The sequence below is a fragment of the Crassostrea angulata genome, chromosome 5 (genome assembly GCF_025612915.1).
Source record: "Crassostrea angulata isolate pt1a10 chromosome 5, ASM2561291v2, whole genome shotgun sequence".
In the NCBI taxonomy this organism is placed as follows: Eukaryota; Metazoa; Mollusca; class Bivalvia; order Ostreida; family Ostreidae; genus Magallana; species Magallana angulata.
In genome coordinates this window covers 44,237,222-44,259,413 of record NC_069115.1, presented here as the reverse complement: position 1 = coordinate 44,259,413, position 22,192 = coordinate 44,237,222, and the positions used below count along the sequence as shown (strand labels likewise).

The window sequence follows — 22,192 nt, the reverse complement described above, 5'->3', positions numbered from 1 at the left end:
TCAAGTTTTACATAGGAATATATAGAGAAAATCTTTAAAATTCTTCTTCTCAAAAACTATTAGGCCAGGAAAGCTCAAATTAAAATGGAAGCATCTTCAGGTAGTGTAGATTCAAGTTTGTTCAAATCATGGTAACCGGGGTAGGGTGGGGCCACAATGGGGGATAAATTTATATATATATATAGAGAGAGAGAGAGAGAAAATCTTTAAAAATCTTCTTCTCAAAACTATTAGGCCAGGAAAGCCCAAATTTGAGCGGAAGCATCCCCAGATCGTGTAGATTCAAGTTTGTTTGAACAATAGTCCAGGGGTTATGGTGAGGCCACAATGGGGGATGACTTTTTACATAGGAATATATAGAGAGAATCTTTAAAAATCTTCTTTTTAAAGACTTTTTGGCCAGAAAAAGCTTAAACTTGTGTAGAGGCATCCTCGGGTAGTGTAAATTCAAGTTTGCAAAATCACAGTCCCTAGTGGTAGGGCGGGGCCGAGATGGCGGTTTGAATTTTTACATAGGAATATAAAGAGAAAATCTTTAAAAATATTCTGGGAAAGTTTTCGGTCCAAAACTCAGTACTTACTAGTGTGAAAGCACAGGTTATGCAGATTAAAGTTTGATGAAACCATTATTCCCTAGAGAAAAGTGGGGCCACGAAATGGGGGGGGGGGGGGTACTGTGGTTTCATCAATATTCGTTGAATACCAATTTTCGTGGATTTCGTTGTTAAGTTGATCCATGAAGTTGAATGTTCATTGAAATTCACTTTCAATAAACATTTTGTATTGATAGGATCATTGGCCACGAAATTATGTATCTTTGAAACTGTGGTTTTCAGAAAATCCACGAAAATTGATACCCCTGAAAATTAATGAAACCACAGTATATAGGAATAGAGAAAAATCTTCTTACAGATACAACAACAAAAAGGGCTTGGTATATACCAAAAAAAGAGGTGGATAAAAATTGGCAGATTTTCAACTTTTTTTTAGCAAGATCTATTGAACTTAGTTGCCAAGATATGTTGATACTGTAATGCTAATTTGATCAGAATTACTTAAGGCAATTGTTGTTCAGGTGAGCGATGTGGCCCCTGGGCCTCTTGTTTTTTGGTAGGATTTTCTATCCTGACTTGGAAGATGAACCATTCTCTTGGTCCCCATGAAACAATGTCAGACATTATGAAGGCCAGGCTTGATGAACATCTAGGTTTACCAGGTTACAGAAAACAAAGAAAGTGTAGCAGGAACAGTTCACCATATTGGCCAACTTATAACGGATGGAAAGAGGGTAAGAACTTATTCGTGGATCAGCTTTAGTTCACATAATGAATCTTTGTTTCAAAGGTTTTTTTTTTTTTAGAATTTACATGTAATTTTTAGATGACCAGTCTGTCTTACTCATAAATGTTTATATATTATATATTTAATGATATCACTTCATATTCTATCTGGGTCTTGCAGAGTGCAGGTTACCAGGCCTTCCATACAACCTGGAAAAGAAGACATACTGCCAGCTCCACACAAGCTGTACTTCCATAACCTGCTGCACAGAGGACACAGAACTACAGACCACCATCTCTTGGTTCATTCATGTTGACTCATGTAATCTCAAACTCAGTATTGGAATGGAGGAGTGGAAGGCAGAGTTCTCCCTGACTGACTTTAGATTTGGTATATTTTGTGAAAAAGATATAATAATGTTTCTTTTTTATTGAATTTCTTAATTTTGTTCTGGTTTGTAAACTCAGAACTTACCATTTCAATTTTTTTTCTATAGGTCAAAGTCAGATTTTTCAACTTGCTGGAGTATACAGAATCAGGTTGGTCATAGTCAGCACAGTTAACTTTCCTGCTGAATGACATTGAATCAGATATAATCTTAAATCTGCATAATAATGAATATGATTTGCTTGGTTTCAGCTATACGTTGTTTGACCTTACTGTGGACTCCCACTACATGCTGAGTGTTAACATCAGTGTGTGCTATGAACCAGATCAGTGTATTCTAACAGAGAGTGTACTCCAAGACATGATGCTTCCTAAACCACTCTGTGACTTCAAAACCACCACCTATGACATACCTGGTAAGAAGTCATGTACATAAGTCACTAAGATAAATTATGACAAATTTGTTACAGTTGAGGATAAATATTTCTTTTACATGATTGTCTAACTTTGTCAAACGTTGTATTGAAAAAGGTTTCTCACTGACATCCTGGACAAGTGAAAGACATTTGCAAGCAGCCTCCTTACCAGAGTATGGTCTCATTGAGTTGTATGAAGATCTGGGCCTGGGAATGTTTGTCCAAGAAAATTCCTGTAGTGGAAGCACAAACTTCAGTTCTCTGATAAATGGATGGGCAAAGGGTAATTGTGTTGTTGTAAATATAGCAGATATAAAGTTGTTGCAAGAAAAATATAATATATGCGTGCATCTGATAAGATTTGCACTTTCAGTGCTCATCATATAAAGCATTTACTACGTGAAGTTTATTATGGTCACCTATATTGTAAACATTTTATTACATCATTTGTTTTTGTATCAGACAGACTTATGAATTGATAGAGTTACTTTTTCCATTTCCAACAGACTGTCCCCTTACAATTACAACAGAGGAACTACCCCCAGGGCTGGGCTGCTACATCCCATCCTCATGTACTGCTGTGTACTGCTGCCTCAATGCCACTGTTCCCTTTAGGAGATCACTGTCGGCATTTCTTGACATTGATCCATGCAATCAAAGATTACTGATTGGCATCAAAAATTTTGTTCACTCGATCTCCCTGTATGATATTGTGTTTGGTATGTGTCTATAGTTTTTATCTTTAAATATTTTAAATAAGAGTTTCAAAATAGTACTCAGATTGATTTTCCATGCATGAACTCAAACCTTTAACAGACTGAAATTAATTTTGTGTGGTTACTTCACTTAATTGATTCCTGCATGATTACAAAATCAGAAGAGTTTGGAACTCAAAATAATTTTACATGTAATGGATATATTTTGGAAAATTTTTATGATCATGCAAAATTTCTCAGAACTAACAGAAATATTTTTTCCCTCTTAGTTTGCCATTATATAGATATTTTGTAAGGCTTAGCTCAATTTTTTATTATATGACGTTAATATCAAGTACTTGTTATTTAATATTGTTTTAGATGTATCATTCCAAGTACTCTTTTGGCTGACTAATAGATTTCTCAGTATCTTTATGTATGTACCGTGTATGTTTTGATTTGTTTGTTCATTTGATTCATTGATTGGATCAACTTCAGCATAGAAGTTACAAAAGCAAATTCAGTTGTTGAATATGCCTTCTGGAATATCTATGATGATTTGAATTGTGTGCATTAACATTTTTAATTACTAAATGAGTGTTTGTACATGTATTATTGATTCCTGTTTTCAGATCAAGAAAACTTTTACTACCTAAAGAATGCCATCAGAATGAGGTAATTACTTTGATCTACATTTTACAATTGCAAAAAAAAAATTTGTATCACTTGAAAGTACCAGGTCATTTTTTGGTTTATACTCCTTGTAGATATACAGTGTATGACTTGACTGCAGAGAGACAGTTTCAGGTCACCCTACATGTAGGCCTTTGTCTTGAAGCACACAGTCCATGTATATTTGAGACCACTGTGTTCAAAAATACATTGCTTCCTAAGAATGTATGTAAGCTGTACTCAGGATTTGCTCATGCAAGTAAGTCCAAATATATAGTATACAGTTATTGTGTAATAATTTGGTTTCAGTTGTTTGATATGGCTCCTTTTGTTATTGGAAATGGCTGAAATAAATGAAAATTTTACATGTTACTTGTATTTTATGACATGATTGTTTATTTAAGGTATCTTTTATAACATGAACACATATTTTGAAAATATTAGGGGAGAAAGAAAAAATATGAAGCATGGAGTCTTATGGAGTTAAAATAACTCTACTATATAGTTATACAGTCATGTATAGTGCATGTTAAAGGAAATCCATCATACAATTTCATCTTGGATTATGAACATGGAAAAAAAAATTCCTTTGCAATGTATGTCTCTTGGTATATATATTTTTCAACCTCTATTTCATCATTGTGACAGACTTCTCATTGACTCAGTGGAAGGCAGAAAAGGGTCTTCTTAGTTTATCAGAAGGAGACAGTCATTTACTTCAAGAGGAGTTGAGAATTTCTCAGTACCTATGGACATACAGCTGTTCTAGGGAGTCTGATGACTATATCCCTCATACCAACTACTGGAAAGATGGTAACTACTTTAGCTTAAAGTAAAACAAACTGGATCAAGCTAGATTAAGTAATGTACAATTTATGAGAAATCATGGTAGCAAACTCTCACTTTTGGTGACATTTTCAGTTTGTGGGACAGTGCAAGGCATCAGACAGTTCACAGCTTCAGACCAGGTCTCCTGCTACCTGGCCTCTAACTGTACAATGCTCACCTGTTGTTTGTTTGATCCTGTCTTGTCCAGAAATGTACAGGTCAAGCTGAATATCGATTCCTGTAGGTTCAACATGCGAGTGGAGATTGAAAAACTTCATTTTGACATTAGCTTGCTAGACCTTAAATGGGGTAAGTGTTCCTCAACTTTCCTGTAGGTGAAATCTGTCCAATTTTTGTATTGTTTTGGGGGAAAAACTATTGAGGTATTTGTTAGGCAAAGAATATTGTTGTAATGTACATGTATGTGTGTATATTCATTATTAGGAGAAGAGATAAAGGTGGATATGTATGGAGTGTATGTACTAAGGTAAGTTACATGTTCTGTTATAATTCATTGTTAATTCCCCAAAAGAAAAAAATCACACAGTCATTATGAATGAATATACTATTTACTATTATATCTGGATAAACCTTTAATCAATATTGTATTGAAACTTCTGTGCATGTCCTTTTTATGATAAAAGCAATGAAAAGTATTCCTTGTAATATATGAGCTTTTGGATAAAATTAAAATGAAAACAGTAGTGGAACCTGACCATTTCTTCATTGTTTGATATCCCATGTTGCAGTATGGTGATGGAAAATTTCTACAATGATCACAAGTATCTTCTGAGTCTGAACATTAGCCAGTGTTATGAAGCAGATAGCTGTGCTGTCCAACAAGTAGTGCTTACAAACTCAATCATCCCTAAAGCTGTGTGTGATTGGTCCATGGATTATCACATTAAGGGTTTGTACTAGCTTGGAACTCCTGATATGAAAACTAGGGTTACATGATTGTTATCAGACATTTGTCTTATTTACTTCAGTATATTTGTTTAACCAATACAATGTGTTCTGCAGATTTCTCCCTGTTTACCTGGAAGCTGAAGAAAGGCCTTGACACAAGTAGCAGTGAAATAGAAGATCCATACATACTTCAGTTAATGGAAGAGCTGGGCATAGCAGCATATTCCAAAAACCCAATGTGCACAATATCACCAAGCAACGCAGCAGGAAGAGTCAATGGATGGACATCAGGTAATTAAAATTTCAGAGATGCTGATATTTTTAATGACATGTTTTGTGAATAAAGACCAGTTTCATTGAATTATTTGTATTGGATCGAGCATTATTTCAAACATTTGAGCTTGCAGATAATTTATTAAACCATCATTAAACCCTCCTTTCCCCATAAACAAGTAAACGAATTAATTCTTTTTTAATGATTTTTAATAAACGCTATATTGTGATTTGACAGGGTGTGCAATGAGCATCAACAAACCTAGCCTGGACTCCAGTGTGAACTGTCACCTACTGTCTTCCTGTACTGGTGTAAGATGCTGTGTCCACGCTTCACTGCTCAAGAGGAACTATGAGATCTACTTTAACATTGACCACTGTACCAGCAGTCTCAGTCTACAGATAGATCAGGTGTACCACAACCAGACCCTGGCAGGGTTTAACTGGGGTATATACAGTCAATTGTTTTGTTTTATTGTTATCAGTATGACGTTAATTTCTATCCTTAATTGAAAGCATTAAATATTATGTATTTGCTTCCTTTTCCCATTTTTAAAACTAGACAATCATTATGCCATTTTATGCATTGATAGTAGTATATTTATTAAATTCATTAGGTGAAGAATATGACTTCAAGTTATTAGGAGTGTACAGAATTAGGTTAGTATGAATGACATTAGAAAATGTTATTAATATAAATACAGAATGTGGCATTAAATTTCATTGATTTGAAGAAAATAATCTTGGTAAACTTAATGTTATGAACATTGCTGTAAAAACCAAGTATACTAGACTTGTATTTACATGTGTGTAATTAATATGTCAGATACAAGGTGTATGATCTGCCAGAGGAAGACAAGTATCTTCTGACCCTGGATGTAATGGATTGTTACGAATCTACAAACCCTCAATGTAGTCCATCAGCAACATTTAATGTGTTCAACAAGGCAGTCATTCCTAAGGCTCAGTGCTCCTGGGATCAGAGTTACCGCATCCAAAGTAAGCACTAGACAATACACACATAGACTTTGATACAACAATATTTATGTCACAAGATTGAATGCCTTCTGTAATAAAATGTTCATGATTATATTATTACATACTCAAGGTGAACAACTTTAAACAAAATATCTAACATTTGAAATTAAGTTTTGTGACTATATTAGATAAAGTTCTCTGTTAAGGATGATTATTTAGCTATTTTCATTCATGCAAATATAATGATGTCAATTTCAGATTTTTCACTGAAGTCCTGGCTTACCAGAAATGATCTCCAAAATGCCACAGAACTGATAACCAATGACTACAAACGTACACAGATGCTGGATGAACTTGCAATATCCCAGTATTTTGATACATCCATGTGTAGCTTGACAAGTCTGACTGCCAACTCTGGATGGACTTCTTGTAAGTATATATACACTGTTACATAAAATAACATATAAAACATCATCAGACTAATGATAGAAAATAGATACATATTACAATTTGTGTTTGTGTCTTGATTTTCATCACTTTTCGAAACTTAATGCATCTATTAGAAAGAATTTAGTGCAAAATTTGTATTACTTCTAGACTAGTATTTGTTTTCATGGGAAGTATATACATGTATTTAAATAAGGAAGCCTTTTTATGTATACAGCTGGCAAATTACTTTTAATTAAATTTTGATTCATTTAAAAAATGGATAATTTATGCCTTTGATCAATGAACAGCTTGCACCAAGACTGTCTCTAGACCAAGCATCTCTGGAGGTCTGTGTCAATTGTCAGAAGACTGTACATCCTCCCAATGCTGCTTTAATGTGGACTTTATCAGACACAACTTTAGAATCTTCCTCAACATAGACCCATGTAGTAAAGCTCTGAATGCAGGCATAGATAAACTAGAGAGGGAAATATCTTTGGTAGATTATCGGTTTGGTGAGTGCATGGCTATAAAACGTGTTTCAAAATTTTAAATTTTTGAATGTATTAAAATATGTATATATGTAATGACATTTTCTTCGTAGGAAAAGTTGAACATCTTTGGCTTGGAGGAATCGTCAGATTAGAGTAAGTTCCTTTTGTTGGAATGGAGGTTAAAAAGTTTACTTGCCAGTTTGGACAAAATTTTGAAGTTATTTTATCATAATAAAAAGAATTTTCTTTGACACAGTTTTGCAATTGAGGACTTTTATGGAGAGAGACTATACCTTGTGAACATGAATGCAAGTTTCTGCTTTGAGTCAAATGAAGATTGTTACAAGACGATCACAGTGTATAAAGAAACTCTTCTACCCAAAAAGATCTGTCCCTGGGACCAGGACCAAGGTGAGTCAGTAGAATTACATGTACCATAAACAGTTGCATATTATTTGACACATGGAGAAGGCTTACATAGGCATTGCCTGCTGCCTAATCCATTTATGTAAATGTATATTTGCATAATAAAATATGATCAAATCAATTATTTGACACAGATACTTTGCTCATTCTTATGAACATTTGTATGGGAATGCAATTTATGAAGAGGATTTGAAATTCATCCCAATATGATTTATCTTGTTTAAGACATATTCATATTATGTAAGCAAACTAGTTATACATGTATTTTATCTGAAATTCTTGAAGTGTTTTCCCTGAGTCAGTGGAAAAGAGAACACGATATTCAGTTTGGTGTTCCTTTGAGCACCTGGACCAAAGCTCTGCTGTTGGAACACCTGGACATTGCACAATACAAGGAGTCTACTGAATGTCAAAGAGGAAGTGGACTCTACACATCTTCCACTTATAACTACAGAAACACAGGTTTTAATCTGAATGCCTCGCACACATCACAATGTGAGTTCGGAAATAGAAATGTTTTTTGTTTACCTTATGTATTTGTAATCTGAAATTTTTGAATGAGGGCCTTACTGTAATCTTTTATTTGTTGTTCTATTTTAATAAATCATATCCATGTATTTCATCAATATCTACAACAACCAGCTTTATATATAAGAACTTCATTTGACTTCTTTTCCTAACATTATTGATTTAGTATGTCAGATGGCCTTGGACCTAGAGAACCATCCACTGAGCCCTGACTCTGCCAGCAAGGTCACCTGCTACGTCCCCAGTCTGTGTACAGCTGTGGACTGTTGTGTAGACGTCCCTGACCTTGACATGTCATTCCATGCTTACTTATCCATTGATCCATGTTGGTATACTCTCGGAATTGGAATAGATAAGTACAGCTTTACTGTGTCACTGGATCAGATGGAATATGGTAAGACATTTGTATTAATTTAGTAAGTGTAGATACTCATTGTTTCAAGGATTTAACACCTCAAACTTGTAGTTTTTTGTTGATAAATCTGTTTAAAATTTATTTTTATTTTTTTTTTTGTATAGGCCAGAATGAAGTGTTTACTCTAGCTGGAATAATAAAAATCATGTAAGTCATAATTCAATACTTTTTGATGGAAAAAATGTTTTAAGCCAATAATTACGTAATAACATGTATGTTACATTATACGTTTTAAAGAATGACAATTTCAAGCCATGCAAGCAACATTGTTTCATGAAATATTGATAATAAGACAGTTTAATTTTTAAGCTCGCAGTTCAGTTTTGCTCTTTTTGTGCCCACATTGCATTTTTTTTGTTGAACAGATACAAGATAGAGGACCTTCCAGCAGAGAAGCTGTATGTGGTGTCAGTGATGCTTAGTGTTTGTACCGAGACCTCGGGATGTGAAGCTAACCACATGATATTCAACAAACTAATGCTGCCTAAACAACCTTGTCAATGGGATGAAGGATTTGTGAATACAAGTTTGTATATATAACTTGTGAAGCTTTGGGCATTCTTTCCAATTGGAAAGAAAATGTCCTATCTTGTATTGTAACTGTATATATAACTATCATTTACCAGTTACTTAACATTTTACATAATTACCTAAATTGATGTCTTTAACTGGAGTGTGTCCTTGCAGTCATTAAGTGATCATGAATTCTTGGTTTAAATATGAACTTGAGCATCAGAATCTCTGTATGGATCTGTAGCATTGATCATTATCATTTCGCTGTACAGACTTCTCTGGTTCAGCCTGGATGACCAACAATGGCTACAACACTCCACTATCAGAGCACCAGTCTGCTGAACTGATGAAGGAGCTGAGGGCTGCTTACTACTTACTGTCCGATTCCTGTAACCCAGAAACTGGAGCTTACTCCTCCTCAGTTAATGGTTGGAAGAATGGTAAACTATTGAACTAGAATTTATAAAATGGTTTTTGTCATCTACTTATAAATGATCATATCTGCTTTCACCTTATTTCCATGCCTTCTAAAAAATCATTTGTATTATTAGTACACTGTTGAAGGATGCAGATTAAACTGAAAGTCATGCTTTCTGAAATAAAGTTAACACATTTTGATTTTTGTAATTGGTAGACTGTTCCAAGGATGTAGAATTGACCAACCTGACGGGTCAGGCAGTTGTGTGTCACATGTCCTACCTGTGTAGTGAGGTACAGTGCTGTGTGAGAGCAGACAGCATCAGAAGGACTTTCCAGGTGGAGCTCAGTGTGGATCCCTGCTCAAAGATTATGCTCATCAAACTGGAGAGGCTCACCATCAAAGTCGACCTGCTGGACTTTCAATTTGGTATTCTCATAGAATCAAAACTAATTGCAAACTTTAAGGCAATAAGGCATATACATATTCAATTATAATCAAATAAATTCAAAGATTTTTGTGGAAATGTTGATTGTTTAGTTACTTAAGACTCTGACATACCGGGGTTTGTACATAATTTAACTGAATTTATGAATGCTGTATACTGATTTGTATATACCAAAGATGGAAAGCATTTGAAGTCTTCCTTTAAATAAAGCTTATAACATTAAGTTACTTCCTACTGTATTTTCTGATGTGATCCATCTAAGTGAAGAAATAGGGAAAAGTATAAAAGAACGTGATTTTCTAAAATAGATTTTCTGATCTATAGGAACCATCCACCACTACAGCTTGGTTGGATTCCTGAGAGCAGAGTAAGATGTTTATTATGCGTAATAACTTACCATTTTAAGAATTAATCTATTTCTTGTTGAATTATACCACAAATAACATTAATCATGCTTTCATATAGATTAAAGCTGCAAGATTTATTCTACCTAAATGGATATATGATAGACCTTACCATCAGTGTCTGCTTAGAGAGCACAGGGACATGTATGTTAGTTGAAACTGTGCTGGATGGAACTGTATTGCCAAAAACTGTTTGTGATTGGTCGTCGGGACTACAAGGTGAGTTTCACTCCATGCAATCAAATACTTTCTTGATAATATAATTTTTAAGCATCACATTACCTATTCAGTAGGTGATTATTCACTGTGTGAACTAGAAATTTTATTCACTCCTGAAAAAATCAACTCCCGACAATACTTTCAGTACTTTGATTTTATTTGATTTTATCAATAAAGCTTGATTTTATATAGGATTCTCCTTACAAAATTGGCTTAGCACAAAAGGTGAAAGGGAAGTGTCTGGCTTGCTGCCTGAGTATGTCCAGTATATGTTGCTAGAGGACAGAGGTATTTCTAATATGATGAAGGATGTCCCCTGTAGTAAAACACTTGTACCATGGGATAACTCTACTAACATTGGAATTGGATGGAGTACAAGTAAGTTTCTGTACATTGAAACACTCATAGTGTCAACGACAAACAGTTTTGATTCTTCTTGCACAATTAATTTAAATGTAATTTTTCATACCCAATATGTTAAATAAATATGTTTAGATTATGTAGAATGAAAATCATTTTGCTGAAAGCATGAATTTACTATTTTGCTGTAACCATATTTTACTGTTACATATAAGGAAGGTTCTCTTTATTTGTAACTAATATTCTTATTATGGATATTTAAGTCACAATCTATATATATTTCTTGTGTATTTTTTTATCAGATTGTTCATCGACGTCATTGATGCTACCAAACTTACCATCTGACATATCTTGTTACAATCATGATACCTGCACTGCATTCACATGTTGTATGGAGATTGTGAAGTTTAACAACAGACCAATAGAAGTTTCTGTAAACTTTAATGAATGTGCCAACTTCCTAACAGTGACCATAGAGAGGATTTCAAAAACAGTTTACTTGCACGATTTCTCCTATGGTATGTTATTTTATTAAAACTGTTACAATGGAAGTAACGGAGTAACTTTTTTAAATAATTTCATTTGCACACTAATGTAAATTTTATTATTCAAATACATACAGTGTAAGCATGGTATTCACAATTTGCTTATGCAGTTTATTTATGTACATGTAATATATTTTCATCTCTTTGAACATCTTTTTTATGAATAGGATCTGAATATAGATTTTCCCTGAAGGGCATTTTTGAGATAAAGTAAGTTCACAAATTTCAATAGATATGAATGTCTCTAGATTGTTATTTATTTCATTGTAATTTTAACTTTGTTTAATTTTTTGACGTCAAGAATTTATATATAATAAATTTTGCATTAAAATATCTCATAACCTTAGTATTACATTATGAATTTATCTATACATCTCTTTTTGTATCAGATACACAATAACACAGAATATGGCTGCACAGAAGTATGAGTTTCAAGTTACTTCAGCTGCCTGTTATGAGTCCTTAAGTTGTGATCAAGTTGTAACTATTCTTAATCAAACATCATTTGATATGAAAGACTGCACATATCAGGAAGGTTTCCTTAAATCTGGTAAGTAAATATCAATTGATTTTGAAATATTGATTTATGTCGTTTCTTTTTCCAAATTTTCATATAAGATGTAACTATTTCTACCATTATTCCAGAAATGTCCTGTAGACTTCTCTTCACCATATTTATAGAAATTCAGCTGAATTTTTTTTTCTTTAATATTATATTTGTGTCAATTTAATGATCTAATTTTAAAAAATCACCAATGAATCTTGTAAAAAGGTTATCAAGTTTCACAAACAGAAACAAAATAACTGGTCACTTTTGATTTCCGTATGATGCAATTTAAAAAGGTTTTAAGAGGCAAAAAAACCCAGCTATCCAATTATATTAAACCATTTGATCTCTCGTTGGTTTTCTCTCAGATTTCTCCCTCACTACTTGGTTGGCGTCCCGAGCTATTCCCAGTGTGGATGACATTACTGTGCCCCAGGCCAGTGAACTCCTGATGGAGCTTGGACTGGACCACTTCCTGGATACCACCGACAGGTGCTCCCTGTCTGACACGATCTATGGAGCAGCAGGAACTAATGGATGGAATAATGGTAAATCTACTGATTCATCTTAACCAAGTTACTGATGCCTAATTATTTGTCAGGGGTATCATTCGTGTTCAGTCTTGAATGATGGTTCAGGAATGTTTTTATCATAATATTATTATTGAATGATTCAGAGTGTGACCATTTCCCAAACTACACTCTACCAACCCTCACCAACAAGGAACAGGTTCTGTGTCACCTCCCCTCTTCATGTGACAGAGTTAGATGCTGTGTTTACATTGCTCCTGGAAAGAGACATGCCCAGGTGGTACTTTCGATGAATACATGCAGTTACCAGATGGAGGCAGAGATTGATAACCTCAGGATCACCCGTAGCTTGTTCACCTACGCTTGGGGTAGGAATTACAAGTTTCATCTTGATGCTTAAATGATGATGTAGATTTCAAGCTTACATTTATATCAGACTGAAAATGTTACTTTTCATTGTGTAGGTACAATGGAAGAAATAGGAATTCATGGAGTTTTAAGATTTGGGTAATATCAGTGTACAACATTCAATTTTTTAAGTTGGTCAAAGCAGAGTTCTAGATATACAATTTTAGTTTCTTTTACAGGTTCCATGTAACAAATGTGATCACAGAGAAGAATATCAAAGTGGATGGAGATATCAAACTTTGTTTTGAACAAAATATCTGTACACAGGTGCTAGGTTTCTTTGATTTACCTGTAAGCTATAATGGAAATTGTAGTGCAGCAGATGGGAGACCAGCATTTGAAGGTTAGTACAAACTGCATCTTTATCTGATAAAGGTCATTATTTTTTACATAAAATTGTTTAGGTCTAAATCCTGTCTAATGCCTGTCAATCTCTCATTTTGTTTCAGGCATCAGTTTTGACTTCTGGAAACAGTCACAGTGTGGAACTTTCACTTTTGATATCAATGGTAAATAAAGACTGGTTTTAATTAAACGAAATTAACTGTGGTTTTAGCAATATTCGTTGAACACCAATTTTTAACCGGGTTTTCCAAAGGAAAAATCCGGTTATTAAAATGGTGAAAATGGCGGGCGGGCGGATTGGCGGGCGGGCGGCTGCCATAAGGGTACCCTCATTGTACGGATAACTCCTCAGTTCTCAAGATAGGTAGTTGCTCTTTTGCAGATCAATTGTACTTATATTAGGGGTATGCATATTGCTAGGATTTTGAATTCTGATAATTTATCGAAAAAATACCAGCTTTTGAACTTACTAGTCATTTTTTGGCAAAATATTGCATATAGGGTACCCTCATTGTACTGATAACTCCTCCTACAGTTCTCAAGATAGGAAGATGTTCTTTTGCAGATCAATTGAACTTATATTAGAGATGTGCATATTGCTAGAATTTTGATTTCCGATAATTTATCAAAAAAATACCAGCTTTTGAACTTAGTCATTTTTTGGCAAAATATTGCATATAGGGTACCCTCATTGTACGGATAACTCCTCCTACAGTTTTCAAGATAGGAAATTGTTCTTTTGCCTATCAATTGTACATATATTAGAGGTGTGCATATTGCTAGGATTTTGATTTCTGATTATTTATGAAAAAAATACTAGCTTTTGAACTTAGTCATTTTTTGGCAAAATGTTGCATAATTATAGGGTACTCCATTTCACTGGATATGGGTTGACATGGATTATGGATACAGTTCACATAAAAGAAAACCTGGTTTGCTGTCACATTGACAGCTTTTCACTTGTTGTGGATTTTGTTTTTATGTTTATCCACGAAATTAAACGTTCATTGAAGTGCAATTTCTACCAACATTTTGTATTCATTTGATAGGATCATGGGCCCTGAATTTACGTATCCTTGAAACTGTGACTTTCACTTTGTCTTTAAAAATTGATGCCCAGTAATATAATAAAACCACAGTATGTAATAGTGTTAAATAGGTTAAGAAATGAACTGATTAAGAAAAGGACAAGCGTTTGATGTTTCTTAGTTTTTTCCTTGCAATTTGTTTGATAAAAGAAAAGAGCTTTTGATATTATATTTTTTTTAAATAAATCATAAGCTTTGCACATGTCTCATATTGTTAAGCTGAAACTTTCCAGTGACATATTTGGTGTGATGATTTTCAACTTACTGTAAAAGTGGTTATTTACGTGTAGGGGAAATTTCCAGTAGTTACACAGTAAGCTTCAAACTGTGCAAAATACTCCAGCTTGTATGTAAAAATAAATCAACACTTTAGTGAGGTAAATCAAGCATCTGCTTATTTGATAGTTTGACAACAGAAAAAGCATAGTTAACCACCAGCATAAAAAAATCACTTTTATAGTAATTTAATTAAACAGAGAATTTCATTTGAAAGCAAAAACTACCATTTCACACATCCAGCAACCTGCCTTAAACCTTTAATCTAGTCATCTTGCCTCTTTCAGCATGCAATGATACACAGATAGAGGGTATTCCTACGGAGGCCCAGACACACTGTCGATACCTCTCTGATTGCAGTGGCTTAGAATGCTGCTTTGAGAACCAGTTTAGTCTCGGTAGCAGAAGAATTTACTTCATGACAAGAATGGACTGTAACAATCTGGAGTTTCAAATAGAGAATAAAAAAGTGCAGAAGTCTTTGACAGCCCTCACTGATAGTAAGTAGCCAATACAAAGAGGAAATCTCTTAGCTCTGAAATGCAAGTACACCAAACAGCTAATACCAATCCTTTAGGATGGTAAGCGCCCAAAAGATGATAAAGGTGCAGACAAACTGGTATAATTCTACCTGAAAGTTTTTCTTCAATTTTAAAGAAGAATAACAAATTGGTTGTCAGTGATGATAACTACAATAAAAGTACCAATAAATAAATTAATATATGTAAATCTTTGACAGCTTGGTAAATAAACAGCAATTTAGCAAAATTAGAGAGAAATGTTTTGTATCTAATGACCATTTGCATTTTCAATAAACAAGCAAAAATTGGGGAACAGCAAGATTATAGTTTTTGTACTTTTAGATACAGTCTACATGGAGATTATTGGAGATCCAGTAACATTTCAAGTCAACTACACCACAGTCAGGAATCTTGCTAACCATGCCCTTGAAGTGGCCTTGTCAATATCAGAATCCATGTCTGGAGCAGTGGTTTACAATGTCATGAATTTAAATGCTACCAGGGTAGCTACATCAGGATGTGTTCCTGGCAGAAGGAGGCGAAGGAGAAGATCTATTGACCTGTCAAAGTATGTCAGTTTATTGTAGAACAATATTGAAGCAACGCAAATTGTGCTCTTTTATTAAAAGAAGTTTTTTCAGCCATTCATTGATTTTTTATTTCTAAATACTAGTAGTAGAGTTAAAGATTTCAGATAATAAATTTTTTCTATGATCATAATAATTATTTTGAAATAGATTACATCCAGACAGATTTTTAGAAAGCATAAGGATTCTCTTAAAGAACAATGCACCGAGTGAAGATTTTGATGCATTTTACCAACTAATACTGAGTGAAAATGTAAGTACCTTGAAATCAAAAACAATTATTGCCATCTCTTCTGTGAAACATTTCATGTTACACAATTGTGTTATTATAACTTATGTGTGAGCATTATTCTTAAATTTCATTATCAATAATATTTTATTTTTCAAAATTTAGATTGTTTCATAAGTTGAATATGATATATAGTTGAATCTGAAAAGCTGTACACAAAAAAGCACTCCACTACTGGATATGAACCATTCTGATAGCTAGTTGAAATATTAAATGTCTAGTACATGTGACATTACTAATGTGTCTTTAATTGAATGCCGAAGTTTAGTTTTGAGCTTTGTTTATTTTATATAATGTGAATTTTTCATCAATGTATGTTGAATATGTAGTTTTAGATTTCCAATAGTAAAGATAAAAATGAAATTGAAACTGATTGTAAACCTTTAAGTGTTTTAAGGCCAAAAACATTGTAAGATTGAAAAATTAATAAAATACTGTTATTTCAAACAATTCTTTACAGAAACTTGAAAAAGCCATAAATTTGGCTGCCACTCTGTTGTCCAACAATGATGTCACAACTGGAATCAAATCTCAAGTACAGGCTCTAGGGTCTGGTAACCCATTCACCATCAAAACTACAGAGGAGAGCTTCAGTTCAGTCACAGTTCAGGGAGGTAGGGGTTTAACTTACCTTTATTGTCTCTGTAGCAGCTGCAATAAAATGATGAGTATTTGAATTCCAGATACAATGATTTAGCAATCTTAAAGAGCATGATAACATGTCATTGACTATTAAACTGTCATTTCAGATTTGATGTGGTGTTGACCATTTAATTCATAAAATTGATAATTTAGAACTTGATTACAAGTCTTTATGATGTTTATACAATCCCGTATATCAGTGGGGTTTTTTCGAGTCACAAAATTTGCGAAAATGGGGAAAATGTGAAGCATTTGTAATTTGCGCCAGTAATTTTTTTGTGATTTAATAGTTTCTTATATATAATAATACAAAATATAATTTCTGCGTATTCAAAATTTGCGATTTAAAAGACATCGTGAAATAAGCAGAAATTAAGTCATCACCAAAATTACAGGATATACGATATAATTGCTTTAGACGAGACCCTTATGAACCATGTTGACTTGCAACAATGAAGTAACTGATTTGTTTTGTAAATATATCCAAGTATTGTTTTTGTTTGAAATGCTACATATAAGATGTAACAAAATTAAGATAAACATGATTGTTTAAAGTATATTCCTGCCAGTTTACTTAATAGCATATTATTTTTTGTGAAGCAAGTTTGGTTTTGTTATCCAGAGAATTTTATTTCGTTTAATCAACTATTTTAGCTTCTGCTATTGCAAACACTTTGGGTTCCTCTGCTTCTATACCTGGAAGAGAGCATCAGACTTACATAGTGGGAAGTGGAGTAACTGCACAAGGGGCACAGAACCTGGCCAAGAAGCTGGCATGTATGACAGTTGGTGACTTGGATGCCTTACTACAGATCAAAGACATTGATCCTGTAAAAGTGGCTCTTCTTCTGAAGGAAATACAAGACTTGGCAAAAGCTCTGGTATGCTATCACATCCATATTGATAAGATTCAGTGCAGAATTTCAGTCATAAATGTTGCACTTTGAATAGATTGAACTTTGCTAGGAGTCTACTAATATTCTACCACCTTGTCCCCTGTCTGTTTTTATTAACAAAAATTATGGCTGCTGCATGTATCAAGAGGAATGCAGTTATCTGTGTATTCTATGATAAACTAGTAAGAACTCAATCTTAATACAAATGTGCTTTTTACTTGATTTTAAAAGCAAATTGTTTTGTACTGGGAAACTTGCCTGTTACTAGAGAAAGCCCCCCCCCCAAATCATTCAAAATTGCACTATCTGAGCAATAGTAAAGTATATTTACTGGTCAGGTGGTAAAGATCCCAAAATTATTGCTTGTCACAATTTCTAATTATTATAAATTTTAGTCAGAAAAGTTGATATGTTTAGTTTTTCATTTTAGGAATTAAAATAAGATATTGGGATTGAGAGAGAGAGAGAGAGAGAGAGAGAGAGAGAGAGAGAGAGAGAGAGGGGGGTACTATATAAAAATCATGATAATTATTAATATGATTTTTTGTTACAATAATTATTACAGTATTCTGAATTCATCAGCAAGTTGTTTACTGCGGGAGACAGTATATTTAAAAGTTTTGATGTGGAACTCAAAGGCGATTTCAGCTTTCCCAGACAACAAGGGACGCTCTTTGCATTTTCTAAAACATTCCCAGTGGGAGGATTTTTAACAATGAATTTTGGTATGATTTTTTTAAAAACATATCAATGAGCTTTTTGATATTTTTATATACCAATTCATAAAATGTTTTTTAAAAAAAAACATAAATTGTTTACAGTCAAGAGAAAACAGATTTTAAAACTTGATAATTTTAATTATAATTCAATGTTTAGGTTTTGGAATCAACTACTATTTCGGTGTAAAGTTTACTGTTGGGGCAAAGATAATGGAGATGAAAGCCATTGTGGAGGTTGAGCCTTACGGAGGTTTGATGGTCTGGGGAGAGCTGGGTATAGGATTTGCACTGTATGGGAAGTTAAGACTGGTTGGATACATCATGGACACTGGGTTCCCAGTAACAGCAGAGGTCACATTTAATAAATTCCCACTAGATGTTAGGTAAGAAAATTAATATATATGCCTGTACTTAAAGTTATAATTAATAAGCCTTTAGTATTAAATAAGCCATATTTTGTGGTTTGGTTTTTGTGGTAACAATTTAAGGGAATCAAAATTACAGTAACATTATTTTTATTTTTTCCCACTTTTTTTTTTCAGACTTAAAATGTTCTTGAGACTTACTCCAATAAAACTTAGACTGTATGCACTGGTAACTCTTGAAATTGACCTGCTGTTTGGTTCAATAAAACTGACTTTGTTCAAAACAAAGCTATGGCAATATCAAACTGCAACAATAAGAAAACTGCTGATAGATAATTCCAAGGCCGAAGAGGACACATCACCTCCAAAACTCCAAAGCTTTGGTGTAAGTTATATGTCATATTAAATTGATACTGAAATAAGGCAGTGGATTGGTACCAGGTATTTCAGCAATGTTTTCTTCATTTGGCTCAGTGAGTTTCTATGTAAACTAACCAATATATCCAATGACTTTAAATCATGATTTACTGCAATCAGTGGAGATAAACAAATACAAGTTCCATCATAGGACTGCGCTCTGAACCCAAACAAGAATAGTGTAACTTGATATTAATTCTGAATGTGAAAGTATTCTTTCGTATTTCAGGGTACAACTGCTCCAGGATCATGTGGAGTTTTACAGGTGGCTGGACGGGATCATACAGAGCCAGAGTTTACAATCAATGTTTTAGCTGAGGATGACAGAAGCAATGTCAATCTACACCTGGACATTGGAACAGTGCCTGGGGGATCCAATGTCATGTCCAAAAGACAGTTAGGGGGCTTTTCAACAGCATTGAATGATGTGAGATATCAATTGATATTTTAAAAAGTAGGCAATGAAAAAATGCTGGTAAATTGTTCAGGACTACAATTGGCTTTTTTATCAGAGAAGGATGCACAACTGTCATTCCATTAGGACAAGACACTGGGTCTCTAACAAAAATAGTCCTTCCAATAGAATTTAAACAAGATTTTCTGATGGTTTTTTCTATGAAGTTAGCTCAGCCAAATGCATTTGGAATTTTTGGCCAATGAATTTTGAATTAATTTTTTTTGTCACTGTTTTATAATAACAGATACATTTAACTGACCTTTGAAACATTTGTTTTTCCAGGTCTTACATCCAGCAGGTGTTCCTCTTTACTTCACGGTCCATGTGTCCAATGAAGCAGGTGTGAGTGTCCCCGCCACCTGTAAGCTGGACACCTTTGATGTCACTATACCAGGTGGGAGGATGGCGGAAGCTTTTGTGTCCACCAGTAACCCCAATGTGTTGAAGGCTGTAGTCACGGTGTATGAAGACTCTCCCCTCATACTGACCATGGTGGCAGTGGGATATGGAAAGAGCATTTGGGGAGAACAGATCATCAGATGGAACACAACAACAGTAGCAGCCAATACAGTGGATTATGACGTTGGTACGTGTCACCTTCAAAATCTTAAAGTAATTGTCATGTCCCTCTTTCATCCTACCATCTTTCACACTGTGTGTTAAGATCACTTTCAAATACACACACAATAAGATACATATTGACAGGAGCACTTAAACTGTGTCATAATTTTCAAACATTGACCTTCCCTGTTATAAAGGTCATTTCTTTTCCTTATTATCGCGCAACTTTTTGGGATGCAATCCTGAGCATGCATGGGAATAAGAATTAGCAAAACATTTCACTTCTAAGATGTTTTAAGAAGATGAATATTTGATCTCTTCAATTACATGCATATTTTTAATAATGCATTTCCCCCCACAATATTTTATTTCATGAGGGGATGCTCCTGTAAAAGCTAGGACATTCGAGTTCTGTTAATCCAAATTTTTTTCATTCTATAAATAGTAAGGTGTCCTAATAATGTCCAACATGTATAGTTAATATTGCTGCTGTATTTCATGTAGAAACATGACCATTTACGAGGGTTAATCCATTTTTTTATCATTCTTTAAATAGTAAGGTGTCCTAATAATGTCCAACATGTATAGTTAATATTGCTGCTGTTTTTCATATAGAAACATGGCCATTTACGAGGGTTAATCCAATTTTTTTTATTCTATAAATAGTAAGGTGTCCTAATAATATCCAACATGTATAGTTAATATTGCTGCTGTATTTCATGTAGAAACATGACCATTTACGAGGGTTGTCCTTAAAGTTCGTGGACAATCGCGTTTTTGTCATTTTAAATGGGTTTATATATACATATTGGATGTCTATATCATTGTCATAAAATTTCAAATCAAATTAAAGTGGATTTTAATGTTTTGCATAGAAATAAACTACAATTTTAATGTATCAAAGGCTCGCAGAAAGTACGCACGGCCCAGCATAAAAATTATCCAAACTTTGTAATTGAGTTTTTAGATATTAATTTTTACAATTTTTATAAAACATTTCAAAACGTCATAATCTTCTATTATGATGTAGTCTGTATGGTGTACATCATTTTCATATGTCGTTTGAAGCTATTTTCAAACTAGCAGAGAACTTTTAAAAGATATCATGGCAAGAACATGTCTTTTAAAACGCTCGAGAAAGCGACGTCAGATGACTGCACAGAACAGCGCGCCATCATAAAATTGTGTCGACTGAGCTAAAACACCCATAGAAACATTACAATTGTTTTAGGGATTAGGAAAAAACATCGAAATAGTTCGAGTTTACTTATCCACAAGTGACACAAGCGATATTTTGGTAGAGTGTGAGATTGTACCCTCTGACCAAACGGTAAATGCATATTACTCTCACGTAAACCCTACAACATATGGCGTTATAGTAACATCTTTAAAACTCAATGTCAGACTGGGCCTTGTGGCCTGTAAAGGCAGTATATATATTATGATATTAACTCCAATCCAAAAAAGTACATTGCTCTGATTTTTACACATATATTTGAATATTATAATACTTTCCTGGTAATTGCGCAGTTATTTTGAATAAAATAATGTGTCCACAAACTTTTTGGACAGCCCTTATAACTTTGTGATAAACTACAACAAAGAAAATTTTATTAACCTTTCCTTTCAGGTCATGACCCTTTGAATCTCAAGGTCATGACTGTGTTCGCCTCTGGTAAAGCAGGAAGACTCGTTGGTAGAGGTATCAGAGTAGGAGAGTTCCACAAGATTACAACCAAGGAGGAATGTGCTGCTAAGTGTAATGGACTGCATGCCACCAAATGTCTAAGCTTTAACTATGATTTTGGATCTTCTGGACACTGTGAGCTTCTGGAGGCTATTGAAGGGCATGACCACAAAATATCACACGTAAGTATTTAGTGGCCAACCTTCTTATGGTGAAAAA

The 22,192-nt window shown here is 34.0% G+C and overlaps 1 protein-coding gene across 1 annotated transcript in view; it reads left to right on the top strand.

Moving 5' to 3' along the window:
- The window catches only part of LOC128185643 (uncharacterized), a 126,455-nt gene that overhangs the window by 75,713 nt on the left and 28,550 nt on the right, over positions 1 to 22,192 (top strand). The window contains exons 115-162 of the mRNA XM_052855246.1: positions 1,115 to 1,288; positions 1,462 to 1,671; positions 1,778 to 1,820; positions 1,921 to 2,084; positions 2,200 to 2,367; positions 2,591 to 2,803; positions 3,412 to 3,454; positions 3,547 to 3,710; positions 4,100 to 4,264; positions 4,373 to 4,588; positions 4,724 to 4,766; positions 5,029 to 5,189; positions 5,303 to 5,479; positions 5,700 to 5,909; positions 6,079 to 6,121; positions 6,288 to 6,460; positions 6,698 to 6,868; positions 7,177 to 7,383; positions 7,473 to 7,515; positions 7,619 to 7,773; positions 8,074 to 8,283; positions 8,483 to 8,710; positions 8,836 to 8,878; positions 9,097 to 9,257; positions 9,517 to 9,684; positions 9,879 to 10,091; positions 10,435 to 10,477; positions 10,576 to 10,733; positions 10,926 to 11,111; positions 11,396 to 11,611; positions 11,806 to 11,848; positions 12,028 to 12,188; positions 12,554 to 12,733; positions 12,862 to 13,083; positions 13,180 to 13,222; positions 13,303 to 13,466; positions 13,573 to 13,632; positions 15,120 to 15,332; positions 15,696 to 15,921; positions 16,091 to 16,193; positions 16,690 to 16,843; positions 17,526 to 17,752; positions 18,333 to 18,492; positions 18,644 to 18,869; positions 19,029 to 19,236; positions 19,498 to 19,695; positions 20,008 to 20,311; positions 21,917 to 22,155. Of these exons, the coding sequence (XP_052711206.1) occupies positions 1,115 to 1,288; positions 1,462 to 1,671; positions 1,778 to 1,820; positions 1,921 to 2,084; positions 2,200 to 2,367; positions 2,591 to 2,803; positions 3,412 to 3,454; positions 3,547 to 3,710; positions 4,100 to 4,264; positions 4,373 to 4,588; positions 4,724 to 4,766; positions 5,029 to 5,189; positions 5,303 to 5,479; positions 5,700 to 5,909; positions 6,079 to 6,121; positions 6,288 to 6,460; positions 6,698 to 6,868; positions 7,177 to 7,383; positions 7,473 to 7,515; positions 7,619 to 7,773; positions 8,074 to 8,283; positions 8,483 to 8,710; positions 8,836 to 8,878; positions 9,097 to 9,257; positions 9,517 to 9,684; positions 9,879 to 10,091; positions 10,435 to 10,477; positions 10,576 to 10,733; positions 10,926 to 11,111; positions 11,396 to 11,611; positions 11,806 to 11,848; positions 12,028 to 12,188; positions 12,554 to 12,733; positions 12,862 to 13,083; positions 13,180 to 13,222; positions 13,303 to 13,466; positions 13,573 to 13,632; positions 15,120 to 15,332; positions 15,696 to 15,921; positions 16,091 to 16,193; positions 16,690 to 16,843; positions 17,526 to 17,752; positions 18,333 to 18,492; positions 18,644 to 18,869; positions 19,029 to 19,236; positions 19,498 to 19,695; positions 20,008 to 20,311; positions 21,917 to 22,155 (7,700 nt within the window). The remainder of the gene's footprint in view (positions 1 to 1,114; positions 1,289 to 1,461; positions 1,672 to 1,777; positions 1,821 to 1,920; positions 2,085 to 2,199; positions 2,368 to 2,590; positions 2,804 to 3,411; positions 3,455 to 3,546; positions 3,711 to 4,099; positions 4,265 to 4,372; positions 4,589 to 4,723; positions 4,767 to 5,028; positions 5,190 to 5,302; positions 5,480 to 5,699; positions 5,910 to 6,078; positions 6,122 to 6,287; positions 6,461 to 6,697; positions 6,869 to 7,176; positions 7,384 to 7,472; positions 7,516 to 7,618; positions 7,774 to 8,073; positions 8,284 to 8,482; positions 8,711 to 8,835; positions 8,879 to 9,096; positions 9,258 to 9,516; positions 9,685 to 9,878; positions 10,092 to 10,434; positions 10,478 to 10,575; positions 10,734 to 10,925; positions 11,112 to 11,395; positions 11,612 to 11,805; positions 11,849 to 12,027; positions 12,189 to 12,553; positions 12,734 to 12,861; positions 13,084 to 13,179; positions 13,223 to 13,302; positions 13,467 to 13,572; positions 13,633 to 15,119; positions 15,333 to 15,695; positions 15,922 to 16,090; positions 16,194 to 16,689; positions 16,844 to 17,525; positions 17,753 to 18,332; positions 18,493 to 18,643; positions 18,870 to 19,028; positions 19,237 to 19,497; positions 19,696 to 20,007; positions 20,312 to 21,916; positions 22,156 to 22,192) is intronic.